The 22830-nt window shown below is 38.4% G+C and overlaps 1 protein-coding gene across 4 annotated transcripts in view; it reads right to left on the minus strand.

Moving 5' to 3' along the window:
- Nucleotides 1–7550: 7550 nt before the first annotated feature.
- LOC120540178 (ataxin-7) overlaps nucleotides 7551–22830 on the minus strand; it is an 86234-nt gene continuing 70954 nt past the window's right edge. For all 4 annotated transcript variants that reach the window (XM_039770730.1, XM_039770727.1, XM_039770728.1 and 1 more), the window contains 8 exons: nucleotides 21745–21973; nucleotides 19010–19257; nucleotides 18211–18293; nucleotides 17743–18005; nucleotides 12850–13042; nucleotides 11376–11497; nucleotides 10105–11065; nucleotides 7551–8094 (listed from right to left, as the gene is read on the minus strand). In XM_039770730.1, coding sequence (XP_039626664.1) covers nucleotides 8077–8094; nucleotides 10105–11065; nucleotides 11376–11497; nucleotides 12850–13042; nucleotides 17743–18005; nucleotides 18211–18293; nucleotides 19010–19257; nucleotides 21745–21973 — 2117 coding nt within the window. In that variant the 3' untranslated portion in view covers nucleotides 7551–8076. The remainder of the gene's footprint in view (nucleotides 8095–10104; nucleotides 11066–11375; nucleotides 11498–12849; nucleotides 13043–17742; nucleotides 18006–18210; nucleotides 18294–19009; nucleotides 19258–21744; nucleotides 21974–22830) is intronic.

Below are 22830 nucleotides of genomic sequence, written 5' to 3' on the forward strand. Positions count from 1 at the left end.
GTCTTCGTCTTAGGTCACTGGATCGCGTCCATGTCTCGCAACCATATAGCAAGACAGGAAGCACCAGGGGCCTCATGTATAAACGGTGCGTACGCACAGAAATGTTGCGTAAAAACTTTTCCACGTTCAAATCGCAATGTATAAAACCTACACTTGGTGTAAGGCCACGCACTTTTCCACGGTACCTCATGCCTTGTCGTACGCAAGTTCCCCACTTGGTTTTTCAGACTGGCGTAAAAGCAGTGCTACTGTTCCTGTGTGGTTACACCTTATTTTCCTGACGCGGCTTTATAAATACACTGAAACTAACCGCATATTGTTTATTAGTGTAACGAATCTGATTGTAATTAACTTGTAACAATATAATGGTCCAAGAAACAGCCATAGTATTCCAAATACCATAACTGCTTTAGCGTTGTTACTCTCACCACTTCTTTCAGCTCCTCCCATTAGGAGTTGCCACAGCAGATCATCTTTTTCCATATTCCTCTCACTGCACGACTCGGAGTATTTATATCACTGTATCTGAGTGGGAATCACAGCAGCAGCTGATCGGAAAGAGAATTATCGGGATACAGCATCAATGACACGCTGCCTCAGCCACGGCAAAACGTTTCAAAGCCTCTCCTGTACGGACCTCGCGGTTCAGAAACAGTTTCATCCCAAGAACTTTAAACGCACTCAATCAATTGCACCTTGTAGAACGGTTTGTACTTATAAGTACAATCACCCCACTGTAAACTTGCACTACAGTTATAATATTACACAACCTGAGCCACTTTATAAAGCGCATATTTACATATGATGACGATATCATTTTTAAGATGAAATGCAGCAAAATGTTTATTAAATTATACAGATAAAACTTGAACTTCATTTAAATAATCTATATTCTTCACTGGGAGTATCGTGAAGGATAGAATAAATAAACATGTACTACAAAGATATTCCAATGTTCCTTAAACGTTTTGAAGGATCAGCGCTAAGCTTACAGATGGCTTAACTTCTATTACAGAGCTGATTGTGTGGCGATCGGTTACTTGGGGAAAGAAAAGCAAGTACTACAGTGGCGGCTACGCCAATATATATTGAATATAAAACAAAGAAAATAACACAGCTAAAAACGCAGCAACAAATTTCGGCAAAAGTTAAATGCTTGTGTTATGAGCACGAGGCGGCTATGCAGTGTCTGCAACAGACATGGCCATCCGCCGTGCATAAGCTACCTTACTGACATTGGCGGGTGAAGGAGCCACCGATTCTTCTGCTGCCCAGTGCCACCACAAGCCTAGAGCTGTCCTGAGTACTGCTGCAATAAATTATTTCATCAAAGTGAAACCCATGTTTAATAACGTGCTTTAACTCCTATCATCATAAAAATTATATCACGTATACATCTCAGTATTTTAGTTATTCAGAGAGCTGTAATATCATGAATGTAATGGATTCTGTGTCCAGTTGGAGGAAGAGAGCCGGTTTAAGAAGCAAGTAGTGATTCACCCACACAGAGCACATAGAAGATCAAATACAAAACAAAGCATTGAACGTGCTACTTTAATTACGATGTGATTTGAGAAACTAGTTAATTAAACGATTTTAAAGATGAAGTTTATGATGTTCTACTTTAATGACAAAATAAACTACGTGATTAAAGTGGAAATGTCGAGATTGAAATTGACATTTCGTGCTTTTTCCCCACTCTGTGCCTTTTTTTCTCTGTACCCTAATAAACTTTCATATGACACTCAGACAGTGGGCTACAACTCCCCTTTTCACGGCGACTTTGATATGCGACTTCTTTTTTATTTCCGGCACTATGCGATTTTGTGAACGTGAGCTTTCAAGTTTCTCCAACACGCTATATCACTCGATCAACTTCCTTTTGTTGATTATACCACGGCTTATTTGAACAAATTGTATGTTTTTCCTTTGCCTCCACTTGGTATTCGCTGAAATTCTTATATTTTCCCCCGTGCTTTTCCCATTGTCTTTTCACAGAAGGCTGAGTTTAAGGGCGATTTATATTCATTTGCATATTCAAAGAGGCGTAATTCTGGGAGGAGTTGGGGCGTTACATAAAGCGCGTGCACGAGCGTTACTTTTCACGCTGATCGGGATTTATGTAGTGGAAGTTGGAGTACGCACAGATTCCTGCATCTGGATTTTTCTGTGCTTAAGCACATTTCGGCTTTTGTGCTTACGCCATGTTATAGTGCGAGTTCTATGCACGGCGTTATACATGAGGCCCCAGGACTCTTAAAGACTTGGGACTTTCATCCTCTTCAATAGATATCGGGGGCACCACACACCCCTTTCCAGCGACCTCATGACCCCCCCAGGCTCTCCCAATCCGTCTACTGACTTCATAGGCAGAGTCACCAGAGACATGAATGTCACTGCCAAGGTAATTAAACCTCTCAACAAGGTCAACACTCTCTCCGCAAACAGACACACTGCTGCTGGCCATGCCCAAGAGGTCATTTAAGGCCTGGATTTTAGTTTTTATCAGGACCCTCCGACTCCTCACTCAGTCTCTCGAGCGCCACGATCAGAGCCTCCATGGACTCCACGAAGATCACAGCATCGTCAGCAAAGTCAAGATCTGTGAATCTTTCTTCACCAACAGATGCCCTCCAACTGCTGGACCCCACGACTCTGCCCAACACCCAGTCCATACAAGCATTGAACAGAGAAGGAGCAGAAGACACCACTGACGAAGCCCAGAATCAACCGGAGAAAAACGCAGAGGTCCTGCCTCCACTCTGCACAGCACTCACAGTACCAATGTAAAGGCCGGCCATGATATCCAGCAACCTCGAGGGGATCCTGTAATCCTCAGGATGTCCCACGGCAGCTCGATCTACTGAGTCGAATGGTTTGCGAAAATCGACAAAGGCAGCAAAGAAACACATTTGCGCTGAATTACAACTCTGAGTGCCAGGGTAGAGTAGACAGTAGACTAATTAGGCGTAAAACCAGACTGTTCCGGTCACTGGTAGGTGAGCAAGTGATCACAGATCCTATTGAAGACGACGCTAGCAAGGACCTTACCATACTCACAGTATGGTGTTTTTTTAAAAGGCCTATTTAATGTAGGATGGAGGGAAAGGGTTTGCAATACTAAACTCACTTAGTCTTAGGACCATCTGTATCTGCAGGTTTTTGTTTCTCCTTTTAACTGGAGGCCTAACTGAGCCGTTACAGACATGGTTGAAAATGCTGGTAACCCTTTCACTTCAAAATTAAGTTTTCTTTGAGCTCAGTTTTTCATCACATTTAAGAGAGCAGAAACTTTTACTTTTGAATTTTTTCACTGAACACATGAAAATGGCTTAGACACAAATACCGCTACCTTTAACCAAAAGTGTATCACAGCATTTGGAGACAATGACCATCAACCGAGAGATTCTATCATTTTTCAAGTGATCATTTCACCTAGTCTTCTTCAGGTCTCTTGTGTTTGATGGGGCATTCTCCTTGTAGCAGGCCACCTTAGAATGGTCTGGTATTTTCTCCTCCATTCTTGGGTGTGTTTATTTCAAACTGTTACCCAGCTGGAGGGCACATGACCTATGACTGAGACACTGTGCTGCTGTACGTTTCATCGTAAAATGCCCAGATAGTCATTAAATATTTCTGGGTTCTGTTCATATTCAAAGAGACAGCAACACTACCTCAAAATGGCACTGAGCCTAGTCCATGTTTCACAGAAGGGATAGTGTTCATTTCTTTGAAAGCTTTTGTTTTTTTCCTTTACCAACACTCTCTCATTTTGGCTTATTAATGTGCACTGTGACAGACTCCAGAGATTCCCAAACCCCGAGAAGAGAGGTCTTCTACCATGGTAACCATTTTCATCCATCCAGTCCTGATGGATGGTATGACTTGAAGCTGTTGCACATTCACCTTGAATGGCAGCCTGGCCTTTCCTTGGGCCCATTCAGTCTTTTACTTCAACCTTCAATCAATTTTCCTCGGGCAGCCATGGTGCAGGGTGTCCAGTACTACTGCATGGGCCTTAAACATCTTGATAATATCTAATATAAGCGCATCCAGCTTTTGGAGATGGTCTTGTTGCCTTTATGTTGCCTGGCTGTTACTGTCTGTCGTTCCTCCTCAGACAACTCTCTGCTTGTGCTTTTTTCCTTTCCCAGGTTTAGTGTGACACAAAACAGTTCAATAAGTTATGTTCTCCATTTATAAACTGGCCAAATGACTGAGGAGGCACCTGTGAAAATCATTAAGAAACACAGATCTGCTTGAAAGATCACTACAAGACCATTACTTCTTATACCTTCTAAAAAGGTTCAAATAATTTTGTCTTAACCATTTACTATGTCTTTGTAGAATATATATAAAAAAAATCTTTTGACTTTTTGCTTACAGTAGATCCTTTAAATACTTTTCAGAAGAATGGTGCATTATTGGAAGAAAATGCAAGGCTACCAATATTTATTGTTTTGGGGTAAATGTATTAACATTTAAAAAAACAAGTTTGATCAATTTATTAATTTTTTTTAATCAGACTATTAGTATTTCTTTTTCTTCTCCTTGGTTTTTAAGAATTTGTTTTCCTGGGTTCTCTGGTTATTTAATCCTTATTCCATAATGAGCACCTCAGAGGGGGCTGATGCTCAAGTGGTTAAAGCCTTTTTTCATTGGGTGTCTACTCTGCTCACTGTTATGTCATTATTAGGATAAACACAGAGAAGGCAAATCATTAGAAAAACAAAAATGAGTTTAAACATTTATAACTTTAGCAAAATACTATTTCTAAATGTAAAAAATGGCAATGCTGTGCTTCTCAATGCAGACAAAAAGGATGAGCTAATGAAGTTAAATCAGCTTGAGGTAAAACAACCCACTGTTTGTGAAGTTGGACAGAATAAAAAATGTGCAGCCTTTGGGTGCCTACAATGGAGTGTGAGGAGAGTCATTGTCATACTTTATCATTACTGGGACAAAACTTATGGCACGTTGACTATTTACTTACTGAAAAGGCCAGTGTAGTCACGGGCTGTTTTTTTTGTGAGAAGCGTGTCCAGCATCTTCAGTCTTCCTGTTCATGGACGTCTGTAGTGAGCTGCGTGCTATCCAAGTGTTTAAGATGCCATTCGCCTCAAGTGAAGCCGAAAAAACGATTGTCTATTCAAAAATCTTAATACCTTCACAGAAGCAGCCAAGACCTATTTTACGTATAAATAACAGTATAAATTATTTTTATTTACAGAAACCTGTTACAAAATGAATAACTATACAATTCCATTTTAAATAAAGTAAATCTATCCTACGACATTTGTTCATGAATTTTATATATATATATTTATATATATATTTATATAGCAGCCAACAAAAAAGGTCCAGCTGATCAAATGCATCTGATTATGTATACAAAAGTCATCTATTCACACTTTACACAGGAGTTTGCTTTTAGAACCATTTTCAAGACAAGCGGATTACTTGCTTAGATTCACATTACATGTATGTAGTGCTTCCTCAAATCTTATAAACCGGAAAATAAAAATGGCAGAACTGTCAAAAACCACTGAATACCTCCTAAAAGAAACAACACCATATTACTACAATGAGACACACCAAGTGAGGAGGAATTGGCACCCTATGAGTATTAACAGTAGTCTGGAAAGAACAGAAAGAGAAAAAAATATTTATATGTTGAACTAAATAAAAGCATCATCCTTTTAGATTATGTCAGTCTTGAACACAATTAAGACCCCATGTTCAGGTGGAAAAAGCAAGCTCCGTAACAGTTCTGGACATTCAAGTCTTAAAGAAGAACCAAAAAAAAAAGACGCTGTCCTTCCAACAGTCATAGTGTGAAATTGTCAGGCACTTTTCAACTTGTTTTAATTATATTCTAAAAAGCTGCAAAGAAAGAATTTCGAAAGTTGTGTTTCAATGTATAGTTTGGCAATAAAGATGCAAACCGTTTGCATCATTTCCCCCCTAAAGTGTTGGGACTTTCCATTTGTCTGGCTGTGGAGAACCTCAAATACTAAAGGAAAGTGCTGTCATTTGAACTCTTCATTCATCGAGGGTAACTGCATAATTAAGATGGGTGGGTGGGTAGAGCGGGCAGATTTAGAGTTTGAACATCACAAGGGGGCTCAACTTGAAAGACTTTCTCATATGGAGATTCTTCCATTTTGATGCCAGTAAAAGGTAATGGCTGACAACACCTGACCTTTAAAGGATCAGCACGTTATTCGAGATACCCATCAACATTGTAGGCATATTGCATTATTGGCTTGGCAGTGAACCACTTCAAATAATAAAATTTATTTTTGTGTTATTTATTTTTTTACTACATAAATAAATATCAGATGATTTCAATTGTACCAAAACTGGATATAAGAAAAATGCCTGTGCAAAAATACATATTTAAATATGTACAATTTTGTTTAACAAAATATGTATTCTGAAATAGGGATACTCCAACATCTATATAATCCTTACAAGAAAAAAGCCAAAATAAAAAGGTACAAAACTGACTTTGCTTTATAGCTTCATTCAAAGCACAACTTCAGGGTTTAAGAAAACTGCAGGAGTCAAAGTCACTGAGCCACCCCACATGCAACTGCCCATGAGGTGCCAGATATCAGAAACGAGAGAACAAAGAACAAGAACTCTAAGTCTTCAACAAAACAACCCCCCCACCCCCCATGTGCACATTCGAGTAAAAAATAAAACGGCACTGAACGCCTCAGCACTTGGCCCATCAGAAGAGCTATTGCTTAAGCAGAGCACTTCAAATGAAAGAGAAGTTCTAAATTTTCCTGATAAGACTTTCACAGTATAACGCCGAGACTCATCCCAGTGGTCGACTCTCCTAACCTTTCATTCACTCACTCACTCACTCATTCATTTTGGTCAGTCAGCCTGTCGACTAATTGTTTTGCTGCACATACATATGTTCCAACCTTTTTGCATTTTTCGGGTCATGGTTTCAATCTGAAATCAATGTCTCAGTTCAGGGCATGGAGCGTGCAGGACTAAAAAGTGAGAAAACTGGCAAACAAACAAACTGCCCAGGAATGGAGAACGTAAACAGAACACTGGATGGTCAGCTGCGTCAGTATTTAAGTGTGCCAGACGTCTACCAAAATGATATGCATGCTCTTTTTTTTTTTTTTAAAATACCAAGTCTCTCTGATCCTGATGAGTTGTGGGGGATTGGGATGAATTCAGAATACTGATTTCAAGATACTTTGATATGGCGGTATAATCTGGTGAGGCTGGAATGGGGGGCACAAAAAAGAAAACATGGGAAGTCTACAAAATAGTTTTTTTTTTTGTTTTGTTTTTTTTTTTTACTCTTTTGGCAACTCTAATAATAAAAAAAAAAAAAAAAACATTGTAGTGCTCATAAAAGAGAACATGATTCCCATGTAGTCCTGGTAAAAATAATGAATTAAATTTAAAATGTCTGCAAAAATCCAACATGACTGGCTGCACTGCACTCCTGTCAGTTTCTTATTCCCGTTCATGTGTTTACAGGCAAGGCTTTTTTGATGATTTAATAATATCCCCCACCCGATAGCTTTTCCCAGTCTGACTCCCATGCTGTGGCCACATATATGCGTGCAACACTGTGCACACAGACAGCAAAATACAACTTTAACAACCTGGGAAAGAAAAACAAAAAAACCTAAGAAAAGGAACAAATCAAAGCATTTCAAAAGGTAACACTTGAGTTGCTCCTGCATGCAACTTGTAATTCAGGGTTACATTTGAACCCACACAGGTTCCTTGCCCAGCCCTTATCCTGCATTACTTAACAAGGAAAGGAAATCCACACTTCAGTGCGAGTTGTACAGTCAGCAGTATTTTCCACAGTTAACACTGATTATAGCAACATCCAGTGATCATGTAGAGGGATCGTTTGCTGCATGGCTACAAACATGGCTTCAGGGATCTCCAACTGACACGGACTGTCCAGGCCATGCGCACCTCTTTGGGATGTGGGAAGTGAAGATAACACAAAGGCCATCTGCAGTCCACAGTACCACAAACTGGATACCGTCTGTCTGGAGGTTTTCAAAAATGGGAAAGCAGTTGTCAGGGGCGTGCCTTTGGCTGAAAAAGAGCAAATCGACATTTACTAAACAGACACAGCACAACCGAAGAGGTCGCTTTTCAAATGTGTAAACGCATGCAAAAATGCGACGGTTTAAGATAAAAATGTATTCATTCTGGCAGCAATTCACTGGCACACCATGGAAATAAGAAATATTTTAACACTGCACTCCTGTGGCCACAAAATTCTAAATTTCCCCTTAATAGTGATATCAATAGTATTAAAGTGTGACCTGCTGAAACTAGATAATCACTCACACAATAGCACCACCTATACACTGTCATACAATGGTTCAAATGATTCAACGTTACACAGCAAATATCAGCTATGTAAAAGACGTGTAGACATTTTAGAAGTTCAGGGACTTCAGCTGCAACACGATTAGCATTCACCCATAGGATACTGCAGCTAACCAGAAGTGAACACTGCTGTGCCACCTCACCCACGGATGCTTTGATGATTAAGAAAATAGGAAACTGCGAATGCCATTTTGGCCATTTTCACAAGGCAATAATTCCATGGCTAACAGATAAAGCTGGGGTAATGTCACTGCTTAGGGTCCAACTTCTCTCCATTTCATGTGCTCAAAGGTAGAAGGGTATCACAAACCCAGGTCCTGCCAGTCAGAAAGTGCTAGCTTACTCAGTTGAGCTAAATAAAATGTCCTCATGCCAGCAGACAATCAGGTTTCTATATGCAAAGGGCCTCTTCTGATGTAGCAGCAGGCACCCTCTTGCTCAGGATTCACAACACTTGCCCCGCTGGCACTGAATCAAAGGAGATCTTCTTCAACTCAACTGGATCAGATGCTGCTTACCGACTTTCAGGCTCTGAATTCATGACCAGCCTCTCTGTGTGAGGATGAGAAGTGGACAGCAGGGGGACCCTGACTGATTTCTCACCTGGGATGGGTAATAATCCTTTGCATCTCACCTTTAAAGATTTAAACTGACGGCAAAAGAATAGAAACCTCCTTATGTCTTTAAGTCTCAACAAAAATTTAACAATGTTAACCAAAGACTATGCCATAGATAGATAGACAGATAGATGAATGTACAGTCAGCAAAAACATTTTTCTTCTGGAGGAGAGCATCAGTACATGTTAGTGATGAGCAAAGCGCTTTGAACAAAACAAATCTGCACAGAATTTTACAAACACCCACAACCCAAAAATGCACTGCACCTAGACAGTAATGAGAAATATAAATAGAATTGATTCGACAGGTGTGCAACAGACTACTTGCATTATGCAGCTGCTGCAAAGCGCACAGGTAATCACGTAAGTGAGAACGAGTCATTATAGAGAGCCGTACTCCTTGTTTTAAGTCAGTTTTGTGTTTCCCGATTTGTGAAATTGTCACCTAAATATGTGTTTTAGTGTTAGTTTTCATGAAACTGTATGCAAAGCCAAACTTTCACTGTTTAAAAACAGGGAGGTTAGTCAAATTAATCGGTACACAATCTATTTAAAATGTTATGAGATTTGCAATTTATTATCATTCTGAAAGAGAAAATTTGGAATTAAAAAAATGTAAAAAATTAATCTTCTAGGAAAGTGCTTCTTCCTAAATACTAGCTTGAAGACACTCGGGTCCTATCTGCAATCACAAGCAAGTCCACAGTGCAAGGTTTTTTCTTCTTTGAACAGTTGGGATGAGAACAGGTCATTCAGCCAAACAAGCTCACCAATGACATTCCCCTAAAAACGCACACAAAATTCATCAAGGTGAGTCGTGCAGATCCCTAATGTCTCACTTTGTACAACACTACTTGGTCACTTATTTCACAGGTCTGTGGATCTTTATGTGAGGAAAATATCTGTAACATTTGTGCAAAGTCAGTCCATAGTCCTCATGTTCTTGTTAAAGAATTTATTTTAAATATCTGAGATCCACTGCACTCAATCTCTTCATAATTCTAAACACTTTTCATTAGGTTTGCTGGTGCTGTACAAATTAATGCAAACAAACAAAATTCAGCTACTAAATTGTGAAGTAGGATATGCATACCTGCTGCAAAAGTGAATTGCTTGGAAGACCCTGTGTTCCTGGGATGGCACGGGTGTGCTTTGTGTGGATGTTGTTTACTGTGGGTGATTTGGCCATCTTGGTAGGTCTGGTGCTGTTTATACTGCTGGAGGCCGGAGAGCCTTTCCGCTTTTTACCTTCCAACTTGTCTATGGGAACATGCGAGTGAGAAAAGTTGGCATGAGAGTTCATGCTTTGCTCAACAGACTGGTGAACAAAAGGTCCAAGTGAAAGAGTGGAATCACTGCTGTTCATGACTACGCTCATACGTTTTATTGATTCTGCAGGGCTTCCTGACGGAGGGCCCCTCCCTGATTGATCATGTCTGAGGCCAAGTGAGTTTGCTTTATTAGTACAGTTGAGGCTGGCATTGTGCACACTGCTGTGTGCAGACGAGGGCACAAAAGAGTGATAAGAACTCCCTGAGCCACCAGAGTTCAAAGCACAGTTTTTTCTGTATGACGCTGTCTCAGCAGAATGGGAAGATGAATAAGCTGGGAGAGGGGAGCTGCTTTTCCTCTTCTTTGCAGAGCTGTTACTATTACAGTTTGTGACTGTGGCAGGGGACTCCTTAGATCGAAAAGACTTGCTGCTGGATTTGGATTTCTGAGGTTTGCTGGATACTGAGGAAGTTACTGCTGAATGTCCTGAAGGCATTTGGGGCGATGAAGACACTTGCCTTGAATGCAAAGTATACACAGTCTGCTCTGAAGAGCCCATAGGGGAACTATGGGCATTTAAAGTAGTCCCATAAGACAAAATTGATTTGTTGTCACAAGCTTGTGTGTAAGGTGGAGACACCAGCACTGGAGGAGACATTACTGGGCTGGAGCACAAATATCCAGTGGCATTCACACTGCAGTGCAACATAGGCAAAGAGTTTGTGCTTGTCCTGTGTGGTGCTGGTGTTGACATACTGTTCTCTGAAGCTGGAGGAATTTTTCTACAGAAAAAACCAAAGCAAGAAAATTCATTATTGAATGTAAAATATTTACTATCTAAAGCATTTCAAATCAAATTAACTGCTATAAAATATAAAGTACATTAAAAAAAAATATAAGAAATGAGTGAATGAGGACATGGTTTTCTCAACATAAAGGTGCAATTTCAGCACTAAAATACTGTACACTTAGTAAGAGATCATAAATACTTTGACAAGAGAATCTCTGATGCGTATTAAATACTTGATGTATATAAAATTCAAAGAAAAAATACAAAGATACAGTACATTAAAAAAAGATTTGACAACTCACTTCCACATTTGAGAATTAACATACTTGTCCACCATTGAATTAAGTGCACAGCGAATTCGCTCCCACCGTCTGTCAAAGACATAACATCCTCTCCCAATATGTCGGCTTCCGAAAGTGCAGATCTAGAACAAAAAGGATAAAAAAAACAAACAAACTGACAAACTCCTTAATCCCCTCCAGAACAAATACTAAAGCAAAAGGGGTGTATTATGCAGGATAACCTGAAAGAGGGTGATAGGAGGATGAAGGCCTTGAGCATCTCATAGTACAGTAAAAATAGAGGAGTACAATCTGAGTTGAGAATAGAGCCAAAACATATGGTTAATGAAGCCTCAAGAACCTAAGTGCTTCTAGTGCAATCCTGGGTAATTTTAGAAAGTCTAAGTTTAGTGAAGTGTATGTAGTGCACTCTTACAAATGGTGCTCTAGAGTGCTTTCCACTCATCTTTGGTTGTGAACATAGACCTTTCCACTCATTCAGTGGATGAGTTGTTTTATAGACATGCAGGAAATTTAGCAACAACTTCTTTTTATCTATATGAATCCTTAATAGTAGTGTATCCATAATATGTGAAAGAACTAGTTTGGAATATGGAGACATACAGTGAATAAAACCTTAAATCTGCAAGGAGTAAAAGCCACAGTCCCCTGCACAAATAACTCAAAAATCCTTCAATGTCTTGATCCCATTCTTATAGGAATCAATAAACACAGATTACTGCAATCAAATGCTGGGAAGGGAGATAGATATTACTCTTCATCAATGAAACAAAATACCACCTTACCAGTACCTGGTTCTCAATTTCTTCTAAAACAATGGATTTCTGGTATACAGTTTTGGCAGTAGCCGTGTATACCATAAAGCAAATAAAAAAATATAATAGTACCAAGACTTCTGTTTCATAGTAACCAATGTAGACTGAGAAATATAATTCATGTCAGAATCCGACTGCACATGCATGTGCTGCCTAGTAAAATTGGGAAATTCTATAGCAGCAAACCTCACTCCATTTTTTTTTTTTATCTCAAATAGTAACAAACCGCTTTATAAAGACTGACTAAATTTCTTGTGGTCTCTCTCTATAGTAAATTCTATTCTACTATTTAAGAAGGCTACATTAGTCGTTCACTTTCACTCAAAAATAATAAAAACTAAAAAAAAAAAAAATGAAGCCAACAGCTTTAAAGATATGTAATGTTCTATGATGTAAAACCTCGACGGAATGAATGCTTATATGATTGTAGAAGTTCAAAAAGTTTGTATCAATTCATTAATTATTTTGTCTTGTGGACTTTAGTTGCTTAAATTAACAGAAGAGTTCAGAAATTACACAAGGCAATCTCAGCTGTATGTTCAAGAACCCAACAAACTAGCATCATTTAGCATCAGTACATGCTGTGCTAACAAAACATTATTTTGTAAATTAACAAAATGAACCTTTTCTACCCCTGCTAAATAATTAAAATCCCTTACCGCTGCGGGTCGAGGATGATATCCTGAATAGTGGCAGTCAAGCTTTTCGGTTGGTTCCTCTTCATTCTCCCCCTCATCACTTGACAGGCGTGATGCTACATCAACCGCTGGTGTAGAATGATGGGGTGACTCCTGGGCCAATGTCAAGTCATTAGAAACATTTCCAACACCCTGGGTAGGACAGACAAGAGACCTGCATGCAAATATAAAGAAAAAAGGAATTACCTGAAAGAAACACAACCTAAGTTGTTTCACACTGTCAGCCTGCATCTATTTCCACCAACACACTTTAAACTGATTCATGATATTGCTTAAAACTGAAACAGGACACTAGTGGTAGCGGTTTTAGACATATCTAAACATGAAAACTGACAGGAACTGGCATAAAATCAAAACATTTGGTGAATCTAAATTCACCATTTTTAGGACTCTAAAACAGAAGAGGAATTAAAACAACATCTGCCATCTTTTCAAATATACTAGTTAACTTTAAGTATTTAAAATACTGATTTAGGGCTTCACATGTTTTTAAATTAGCAGTAAGAATCAAAATTTTGACTTTGTTCTTATTTATACTTTTGCAAAAAGACCACAGTGTAGCCTGCTGCACACCTCCTCAAAAATGTGGCAAGGCATCATGTTGAGGCAGATCCTACGACTCTGATTGGGCAGACTGTTAACTACGAATTTCTTGAAATGCATTTCTGTTCACCTTACGCTATTCTCAAGTAAATATGGATCAGATTGAGAAAAGACTTTGCATTTATTATTTATTACTCACATTTACATTCACATTTTATTCACTATAAAGACAGTTAGATGACAGCTGATATTTCATGCCATAAACTGGCCACAACAGTGTGGAAGTCTGCGATAGTATGAAAAAGTGGGAAAATGTGAGCACAAATACGTTTGGCTATGTAAGAAAATATGGAAAGGTAATCCTGGAAGGCAAAAACGTCCTGCACTTTAATGGATTATTCGCTTTTTGTGTGTGTTGCAAACACCACCAACTAGCTTTCAGCGCAACACAGACTACTGTGTAGGCTCAACAGATATTAAGGTATTAATCAGCCTTTAGGTCACGTCAGACAGGATAACAGTATTTACTTCCCAGGTTCTTGTTAACCGATTTACCTATGTATCCTTTTTTTTTTTAAAAACTGTACAGTGCAGCAGACAGAGGGAGTCTAAATTACTGTATATAGCAATAGGCACAAAGGCAATTGTGCTGCCAGTCTATTTATTATATGGCACATACTCTTTCCTCATGGTATGTGTTGGGGCATGGGTTTCAAACCACTTCGATCAGTCTTGGAAACGGCAGATCCAGCTCAGTGCCAGTCACACAAGGAGTTCCTCGGGGCTCTGTCCTCAGCTTTTCTATATCTATGTATATGCTTCCTCCTGGCCATATTTGTAGCTTTGGACTGGGTTCTCATTTTTATGCAGATGACATTCAACTCTGTTTCACTGTTAAAAGTGAAACTTCATCAGAGCTTTCTCAGCTCACAACATTCCTCATTGAAATTCAAACCTGTATGGAGCAGAATTCTTTAAAATTAAACTGCAATAAAACTGAACTCCTGCAAATTGGCACTAAAGTGCAACTTAACTTTTCAGTCACTCTTGACTGTGATCTCATCACACCTCCTTCTAATGCAAGGAATCTTGGTATCATTTTTGATTCCTCCCTTTCTTATTCCACCCACATAAACCACATTAAGAAACTTTCTTACTTTCACCTCTGTAAAATATGCAGTGTTCGCTCATTCCTCTCCTTTTCTAATGCTGAGAAACTTGTCCATGCTTTTAATCACATCCCACATTGATTATTGTGACTCCCTTCTGCCAGGTGCCCCTGCTAATCTTATATCACAGCTCCAGTTGATTCAAAACTGCTGAGAGAATCCTTACACGAACCAGCAACAGCAAGCACATAACGCCCATCCTACTTCTCCTTCACTGGCTTTCTGTGTCTTACAGGATTGAATATAAAATTCTATTAATAAAGTACAACACTTTAAATAGCCTTGCACCCAACTACATCAGTGACCTTCTCCATCACTCTGCTCCCATTTGCCTACTAATGTCCTCCGATTCTGGCAATCTTGTTTATACTCCACACTTACCTGCCCTCTTTGGGTGACAGGGCCTTCATCCACAGAACAACCCGACTGTGGAATGACCTACCAAAATTGACATCAGCTGACTCAATTCATTCTTTTAAGAAAACAACTTAAAACTCATCTGTTCAGGAAGGTGTCTAACTTAACCTAACACTGGCATTTCTTTTAGTTTACCTCTCTGTCCAAATGCTCAGAACAATGTGTGTGTGTCTCTAATTACGTTAGTTTTTTGTTAGGCTTTTAGTATTGAATTTAGTATTTTACTCTGATTTTATTCTCTTTACTCTATTTATTGCTTTGTATATCCTATCTGTTCTAGTGTTCTATATAGAAAACTTGTATCCAATGTTGCATAATACAATGCTCTTCTTTCTGTGACTCTGAAGTACCCTGAGCATGGGAAAGACACTATATAAATAAAGTGTATTATTATCATCATCATCATCATCAAGTTATCCCTCAAAACTCTGAAAGGGAACTACAAAGGGGATGGAGTCATTAGAATTAGAACAATCTAGACGAGAACAGGCCATTCAGCCCAACAAAGCTCGCCAGTCCTATCCACTTGCTTCCTCCAAGAAAACATCAAGTCGAGTTTTGAAAGTCCCTAACGCCTTACTGTCTACCACACTACTTGGTAACTTATTCCAAGTGTCTATCGTTCTTTGTGTAAAGAAAAACTTCCTAATGTTTGTGCGAAATTTACCCTTAACAAGTTTCCAACTGTGTCCCCGTGTTCTTGATGAGCTCATTTTAAAATACAAGTCTCGATCCACTGGACTAATTCCCTTCATAATTTTAAACACTTCAATCATGTCACCTCTTAATCTTCTTTTGCTTAAACTGTAAAGGCCCAGCTCTTTAATCTTTCCTCATAATTCAACCCCTGTAGACCTGGAATCAGCCTAGTCGCTCTTCTCTGGACCTTTCTAGTGCTGCTATGTCCTTTTGTAGCCTGGAGACCAAAACTGCACACAGTACTCAAGATGAGGCCTCACCAGTGCATTATAAAGGTTGAGCATAACCTCCTTGGACTTGTACTCCACAGATCGTGCTATATAACCTAACATTCTGTTAGCCTTCTTAATGGCTTCTGAACACTGTTTGAAGTTGATAGCTTGGAGTCCACTATGACTCCTAAATCCTTCTCATAAGGTGTACTCGATTTTTCGACGCCCATTGTGTATTCAAACCTAATATTTTTACTTCCTATGTGTAATACTTTACATTTACTGACATTAAATTTCATCTGCCACAAATCTGCCCAAGCCTGTATGCTATCCAAGTCCTTCTGTAATGATATAACGGATTCCAAATTATCTGCTAATCCACCTATCTTGGTATCATCTGCAAACTTAACCAGCTTGTTACTTATATTCCTATCTAAAACATTTATATATATTAAAAATAGCAGCGGCCCTAGCACTGACCCCTGTGGAACACCACTCATAACATCGGCCAGTTCTGATGAGGTTCCTCGCACCATCACCCTCTGCTTCCTGTGTCTGAGCCAATTCTGCACCCATCTAAAAACATCACCCTGAATTCCCACTTCTTTTAACTTGATGCCCAACCTCTCATGTGGCACCTTATCAAATGCTTTCTGAAAGTCCAGATAAATAATATCATAAGCTCCACTTTGATCGTATCCTTTTGTTGCCTCCTCATAGAATTCCAACATGTTAGTAAAACACGACCTCCCCCTTCTGACCCCATGCTGACTGTCAGCTGATTAGCAGCTAAAGATCTTCCGTTAGACCTTTATTTTTTTTTTTTTTCAACAAAACATTGGCTAATACTCTGCACACTGTAGTACATCTCACAAATCACTGAAGGATGAACTGTACAACCAATTGGCTTAGGACTATATTAAAAAACACTAAGCCAAAGCCTCAAAATGTGTTGCTCTACATAAGGGCTTAAGAACATTTTGAACAAGGCCACTCAGTCGTAAATCTTGTCAATCCCTATTCCTTTACATTTTGCTAAAGAAATGCATTGTTTTTGCAAAATTTTACATCATCAGCTTGCATCTGTGCCACAAATTTCTCACTGAAGAACTAAATTTTAAAAGTAACAGTTGACATCCATTCTACTAATTGTCTTGTTATCTCTTATTCTCTGAGATTTCATCTTATTACAGGACTACAGTGTGAGAATGAGGAGAGGGGGAGAAGAGAAAAACAAAAAACGATTATATCTTTTATAATATATCAACCAAAACTGCACATGGCATTCTAGATGAGGCCTCTCAAGTACACTGATTCGCTTAATAACCACCTCTGATTTGTATTTGATTCCCTCCATCATATTAGGCTCCTTAATTACTTCCAGATGAAGACAGCAGTAAGTCCACTATAAAACCCAAGACCTTCTCATAACATATAATTTAAAATTTCAAAAGCTACTCCTCATGAAATTATATGTAACAATTAATATTAAATGTAAAGTATTAGATGTTTCATTAATACACATTAGATTTCATCTGGCACTTATCTGCCCAGGTCTGAATTCTAAGTCCATCTGTAATGACCCCAAGTATTGGGCACTCCCCCAACTTCTGCATTTTGTAAGTTTGCTCCAACCTTTTCTTAGGCCACACCACAGTTAGTAAAGCTATGTTCTTCACATACACAACCTACCAGGAAGCAGACATTACTAAACATAATAGCATATTCTGTGCAATGGCGGATTGAACGGTGCAACTCTATGACTCAATAACAGTTTGCCAAAGCTCAATGCTTGCACCTACTAAGGCACTCACCTCGGAAGACTCGGATTATGAGATCTGGGTTTGTTAGGTGTAGAAAGCTTGCTTTCAGATGCACTTCCATGAGAGTTTGGATGCATATCCAGTGTGGCCCGTGAAGTGGGGGGATGAGGTTCCCTGAGAGGGGTTGCTGGCGAAGCATGCTCTGAGGCTCGATGAGGGTCTTTATCCCGGGTTTTACTTTTGTGCTCAGCTAATAAGAGATCAAAACGCTTTCTTCGACCCAGCACTGCTCTTCGCTGGCTTAAGGAATGTGCCTATAATATGATCAAACATGTAAGAGACACAATATGAAGAAATCATACTTTAAAAATATTTATGTATTTAGCATGTCATTTGAGTAAAATAATGTAAACGGCTACAGAAATCTGGCCCAACCATATTAGACTCATACTGTGAATCATTAAGAATAAAAATGTATTAAATATCACTACCAGTCAACTCAGCAATTAGGACACCAACCTTGCATGTAAGGGATCTTGTGCAAGTCTTTCTTGTTTCCTGGTCCACAACTCCACAGTGAATATCAGGGTTAAATTCACGCTCTGATAAAAGCAAATTTATAAAATAGTCAACATAATACAAGGTACAAAACAAACTGCATATACAGAATTTATTACACAGGTAAATGAAGACTTACACCACAGAAGGCAAGTTATTTGAGATCACACTCAAAAGTAGCAAGTGGGACTGAACTAGACACTTTACCTATTCAGCTTGAGATCCAACAAGTATTTTTGTAGAAAGCTTTGTATAGAATTTGGTGATAATTGACCATTTCAAGGTAACTCTGAGCAGACAAAGATGTTACAGAATTTCTGAGAGTTACAGAAGTGACCACAGGTGAAATGACAAAGAAAAATGAAAAAAAGACAAGAAAGCTTTACTTGTTGGTCTTTAAATAATTATTTTTGTTTAAACAATGGCTATTTTGTGTTATTAGCGCAAGTGTAAAGTAATGTCTAAGCAGTTGGTCATTTATACATGCTTAACACCTTGCAGAGTGCCTGTGCAATTGTAGGTTTGGAAATAAAAGTATAAAGACAAAAGGCAGCATCTAAAGAGAATAATTGGAATGGCTGATTCATAACATTTCAATGAAAAAAAAAGTGAGAAGGACAAAAAAAAATCTTTATCAGGGCAATTTACTAAGGACAAAACTATCTGATAGTAGTTTTTTTTTTTTTTATTCCCAGTAAATTACTACACAAAAGGTTTAACATATGCAGATAAAATGGTTTTAGTCATACTTGGAACTTACCTGGCAATCTTTTGTATAACTGTTTTTTACTACTGGCATTATCATCCTGTTTTTTATCTGGAGTTGACAATGGACCTTTTCCATTGGGAATCTGTCCAGGAGACAACATGGGTGGCTTTGGTATTGAGGGGCAATTAAGGCCTGGCTTTATCGAGGAACTCACAGTGGAACCGGGAACAGTTTTTAAAGATGTACCATCTACCTTTGGATTCTGATGCATCTTCTCGGCTTTAACTGGAGGAGTCATTCTGAAAAGAGAAATTATGGAATCTATACATATAAAAACATAACTTTGATCAAATTTAAATGCACACTATAGGTAACAGCAAAACAATTTAAAGAGCATAATCATTCAAAGGCAAAATTGTCTGTAAAGTCAGTATCTCAGTTCCTCAATATGTTACATTTAATATCCAGGCTGGGATCAGTGGGCCTTAAATAATAGCACCTATGCAAGGGGGTGTTAACTGTAAAAATGACACTATCTGGTGAAGACTAATTTATGGTAATATTTATATTTGCTAGGGTTTAAAATTTTAAACACAATAAGGGTTTAAAATTTTAAACACAATAACAGCACAAACACCACAATTTACTTGATATTTAGATACAACTAACATGCCTGTACACATTTCCACATTTCACTGGAAATGAATGGGACCATGTCCATTATGGAGGTGGTACTGGGTTGGTGTCAGCTTGCTAGGCAGTGCTGATTCACTAGACTTGTTGCTGCTTTTGGGGATAACAGAAGGCCTGACTGTGACCAAAAGAAGTTTTTCATCATCAGACTAATGGTGTACATTTTCTTTAGCTTGCAGTGTTTTTGCCCTTTAATGTCTTTTGAATGCTTCCTTTACTCAGTTTACAGATATTAAAATTTTAATTGCAGAAGCAAACTCCTGCCCTAGATTTGAATGTTTGGTCTTCCTGAAGCACAACATTGCAATTTTAGTCTTCTAGCCAGTGTTAAGCAGGTTGAGCACTTGCCAGGGATGACTTTTACCATTAAATGAGTTCCATTCCTTACATCTAGCACTGGTGATGATCCTTTTTGGACTAAAGTTCAGATATTTTTCATGATAAGATTATTTAAGTGCTTATTTAAGAACAAAGCAGCTTAGAAAATTACTCTAAACCTCTGAAGGGCCTTTAACCAAATGAGTAGCTTTTAGGGATATTCCATGATTAGATTTTTTTTAATGTGAAAGTCCACAACTTTCCAGTTTTTTAAGCACTCTGTTATTCAATATTTTCATGTATTAGTTCAAATTAACTGCTCAAACCTGAAAATCAGGACGATATATCAAGTCAGTGATCTATTACGTTTAACTGAAGAGTGAAGAAGCTGCATTTGCTGGTTTATAAATTATAGTTGCTCACAGGTACTTTTCTTTTCGCTTGCTGGTGTCCCTACTGTTTACCATAATGTCAGTCTGGAGAAGGGCTTTATTGGGGATTGTGTGGTTTTTAGATTTACATTTATTTATTTGGCTGAAAAAATTGCTGCACATAATTCCTGTTTCAAAACCCCAAATACTCAAAAATAATATGCCTCAACTGTACTGTAACAGAACTGAACTAAATGGTTACTAAAAATGTCAAATACAGCATCTCCTAAATTATAGACACCAAAAAATTCATTACAGAGCATGAATGTCATCCTATAAACAAAGGAAGATCAGTTAATCACCTAATTATCGTAATGAACAGATTTTCTTTCTTAAAAGCATGAACGGGCACTTATTTTATACAGTGCCTAGGTAATTCTTCTACTTCTGTTACATGGCACTGGAATGTCAATGTAACTTATTGCTTAAAACTTATTAAGCTTAAAAAAAAAAAAACACCCAAAAACCATGGCGACTGATTAAATTAAAACTTCTTTTTAAACCTGGGCAGGGCTTGCTTTCACTTTCTGTCCTTTCAATTCACACATAAGATTATGACACTAAAAATGAACATAAGATGTCTGACAAAAAAAACGTGACAATTCAGCTCATCAAGCTCGTTCGATTAGCCAAGGTGTCCCAGATACTTTTAAAATGTTGGCAAGGCTTGCGCTTCAATCACATGACTCCATTTATTTCAGATTCTGACAACTCCTTGTGCTTCTCGTCTTTAGACATAAAATGCACCTCTTCATAATTGCAACCAGGGTGTACAAGGACATTATTCACTATTTAACTGAACTAATTCTGTTAAACCAATTTTATTAATTCCCTTGAAATAATTCTGAATACCTGAATAAGATTCTCATCCAGATCATTATAAAGAAATTGGAAAGGACTGGAAAATAACCACTTAATTGTTGCACAGTTGGTCCATATCTGCAACAGGCTGTCAAAGAGAACTACATCTGTCATGACACAGTGATGCCACAGTATTAGAAGCTGGCAGATTACATTTGTATATTCAAAACAATGACAAGAGTCAGTCTAACAGCATGAAAGGGTGAGCTCATGCATGTAATGCCAGATTCAAGTCGCGGCTCCGATTTGCACAAGTTCATATCTTAAACTGTCAAATCTCTATTAGAGAGTTTACAATACACTGAACACAGATACTATCAGCAGACGGGAGTCTTGTTGTGCACAAAATGGGTTATTACTGTAGGTTACTCAGGTTTGCCGTTTCAGATATAAGGCACATCCTAAAAATGTGATTCTAAATACTTTAGACTACAGAAAGTAAGTACAGAATAGTGAAGTACAAGAGCAACAACAAATACTTACATCCTTTCAGTGTGTTGCAGATGCATTGGCCTGTTACTTCCACTATTTCCATGCAACTTTTCTTTGGGAAACTTGGAGCTTTTGGAATTGGTCGAACTGCTGTTTCCAGCAGGTGGACGACTGGTGCTGTAGCTACTGACGGTTTTCTTCGGGAGCGTGGAGGCGAGTGAATAGGCAGAAGTGGGTGTTGGGGTAAGGGGAGGATTGCTAGATGAACTATGTCTTCTTTCTGTTAAAGGCAAAAAAATGAGAAATGAAGCTTTAATAAGACAACACTTGACACTCAAAAAACACTGAAAGCTTCAATAATAGTGAACTATTTTTATATAATTTCTATAAAGTACATTATTCAATATAAAGACTACAGTGGGTACAGGGAATTTACCATCTCCTTTCAATATTTGTATGACTTTCTGAAAATGACATCAGTTAAACTTGTTCCTTTTTTATGCACAAAGTAACTCAACATATGCCAAGAAAAAAATTAAAATTAAAACAAAACCAGTGAACACACCCCTCGAACTAATCAATGTTCACAGGCATAACTGAAAACCTTATAGATCACACAACAAATGAATTGCCTCCCATTTATGATAAATTGTGCTGATTTTGATTAATTCACAATAAAAACCAGTTTCTAGAGCATTCCACTGCTTTGAAATGCATTTCAGAGAAAATAATTCACTATGGACCAAAAGGTGTCATTCAAGAGCATTTGAGATCAAGTGGTGGAAAGGCAGAAGTTGCAAGATAGGTATAAAAATTATTTCTAACATTTAAAAACCCCCACAGAGTAGAGTGAAGACTAACACATTAAGAAATGGAAGGCATAAGGCACCACCTAATCCTGGCATAGATCATGCTGTGCATCTGACCTGGATGGTCAAGCAAGAAGAAGGAAGTTTGATTAGAGAGGCTGTCATGTCAAGAGGTTGATGGGAACATTGGACAAGCTAGAGCAGGGGTCTGCAGAGGTGGGTCCTGGATGGCCTTTGTGGCTGCAGGTTTCTGTTCCAAAGTGAACAATTCCCAGTATTTCACTTTTTTCTCGTTAGTTTGCATCTAGATTGTTTTATCACACCAGAT

The sequence above is a fragment of the Polypterus senegalus genome, chromosome 12, assembly GCF_016835505.1.
Source record: "Polypterus senegalus isolate Bchr_013 chromosome 12, ASM1683550v1, whole genome shotgun sequence".
In the NCBI taxonomy this organism is placed as follows: Eukaryota; Metazoa; Chordata; class Cladistia; order Polypteriformes; family Polypteridae; genus Polypterus; species Polypterus senegalus.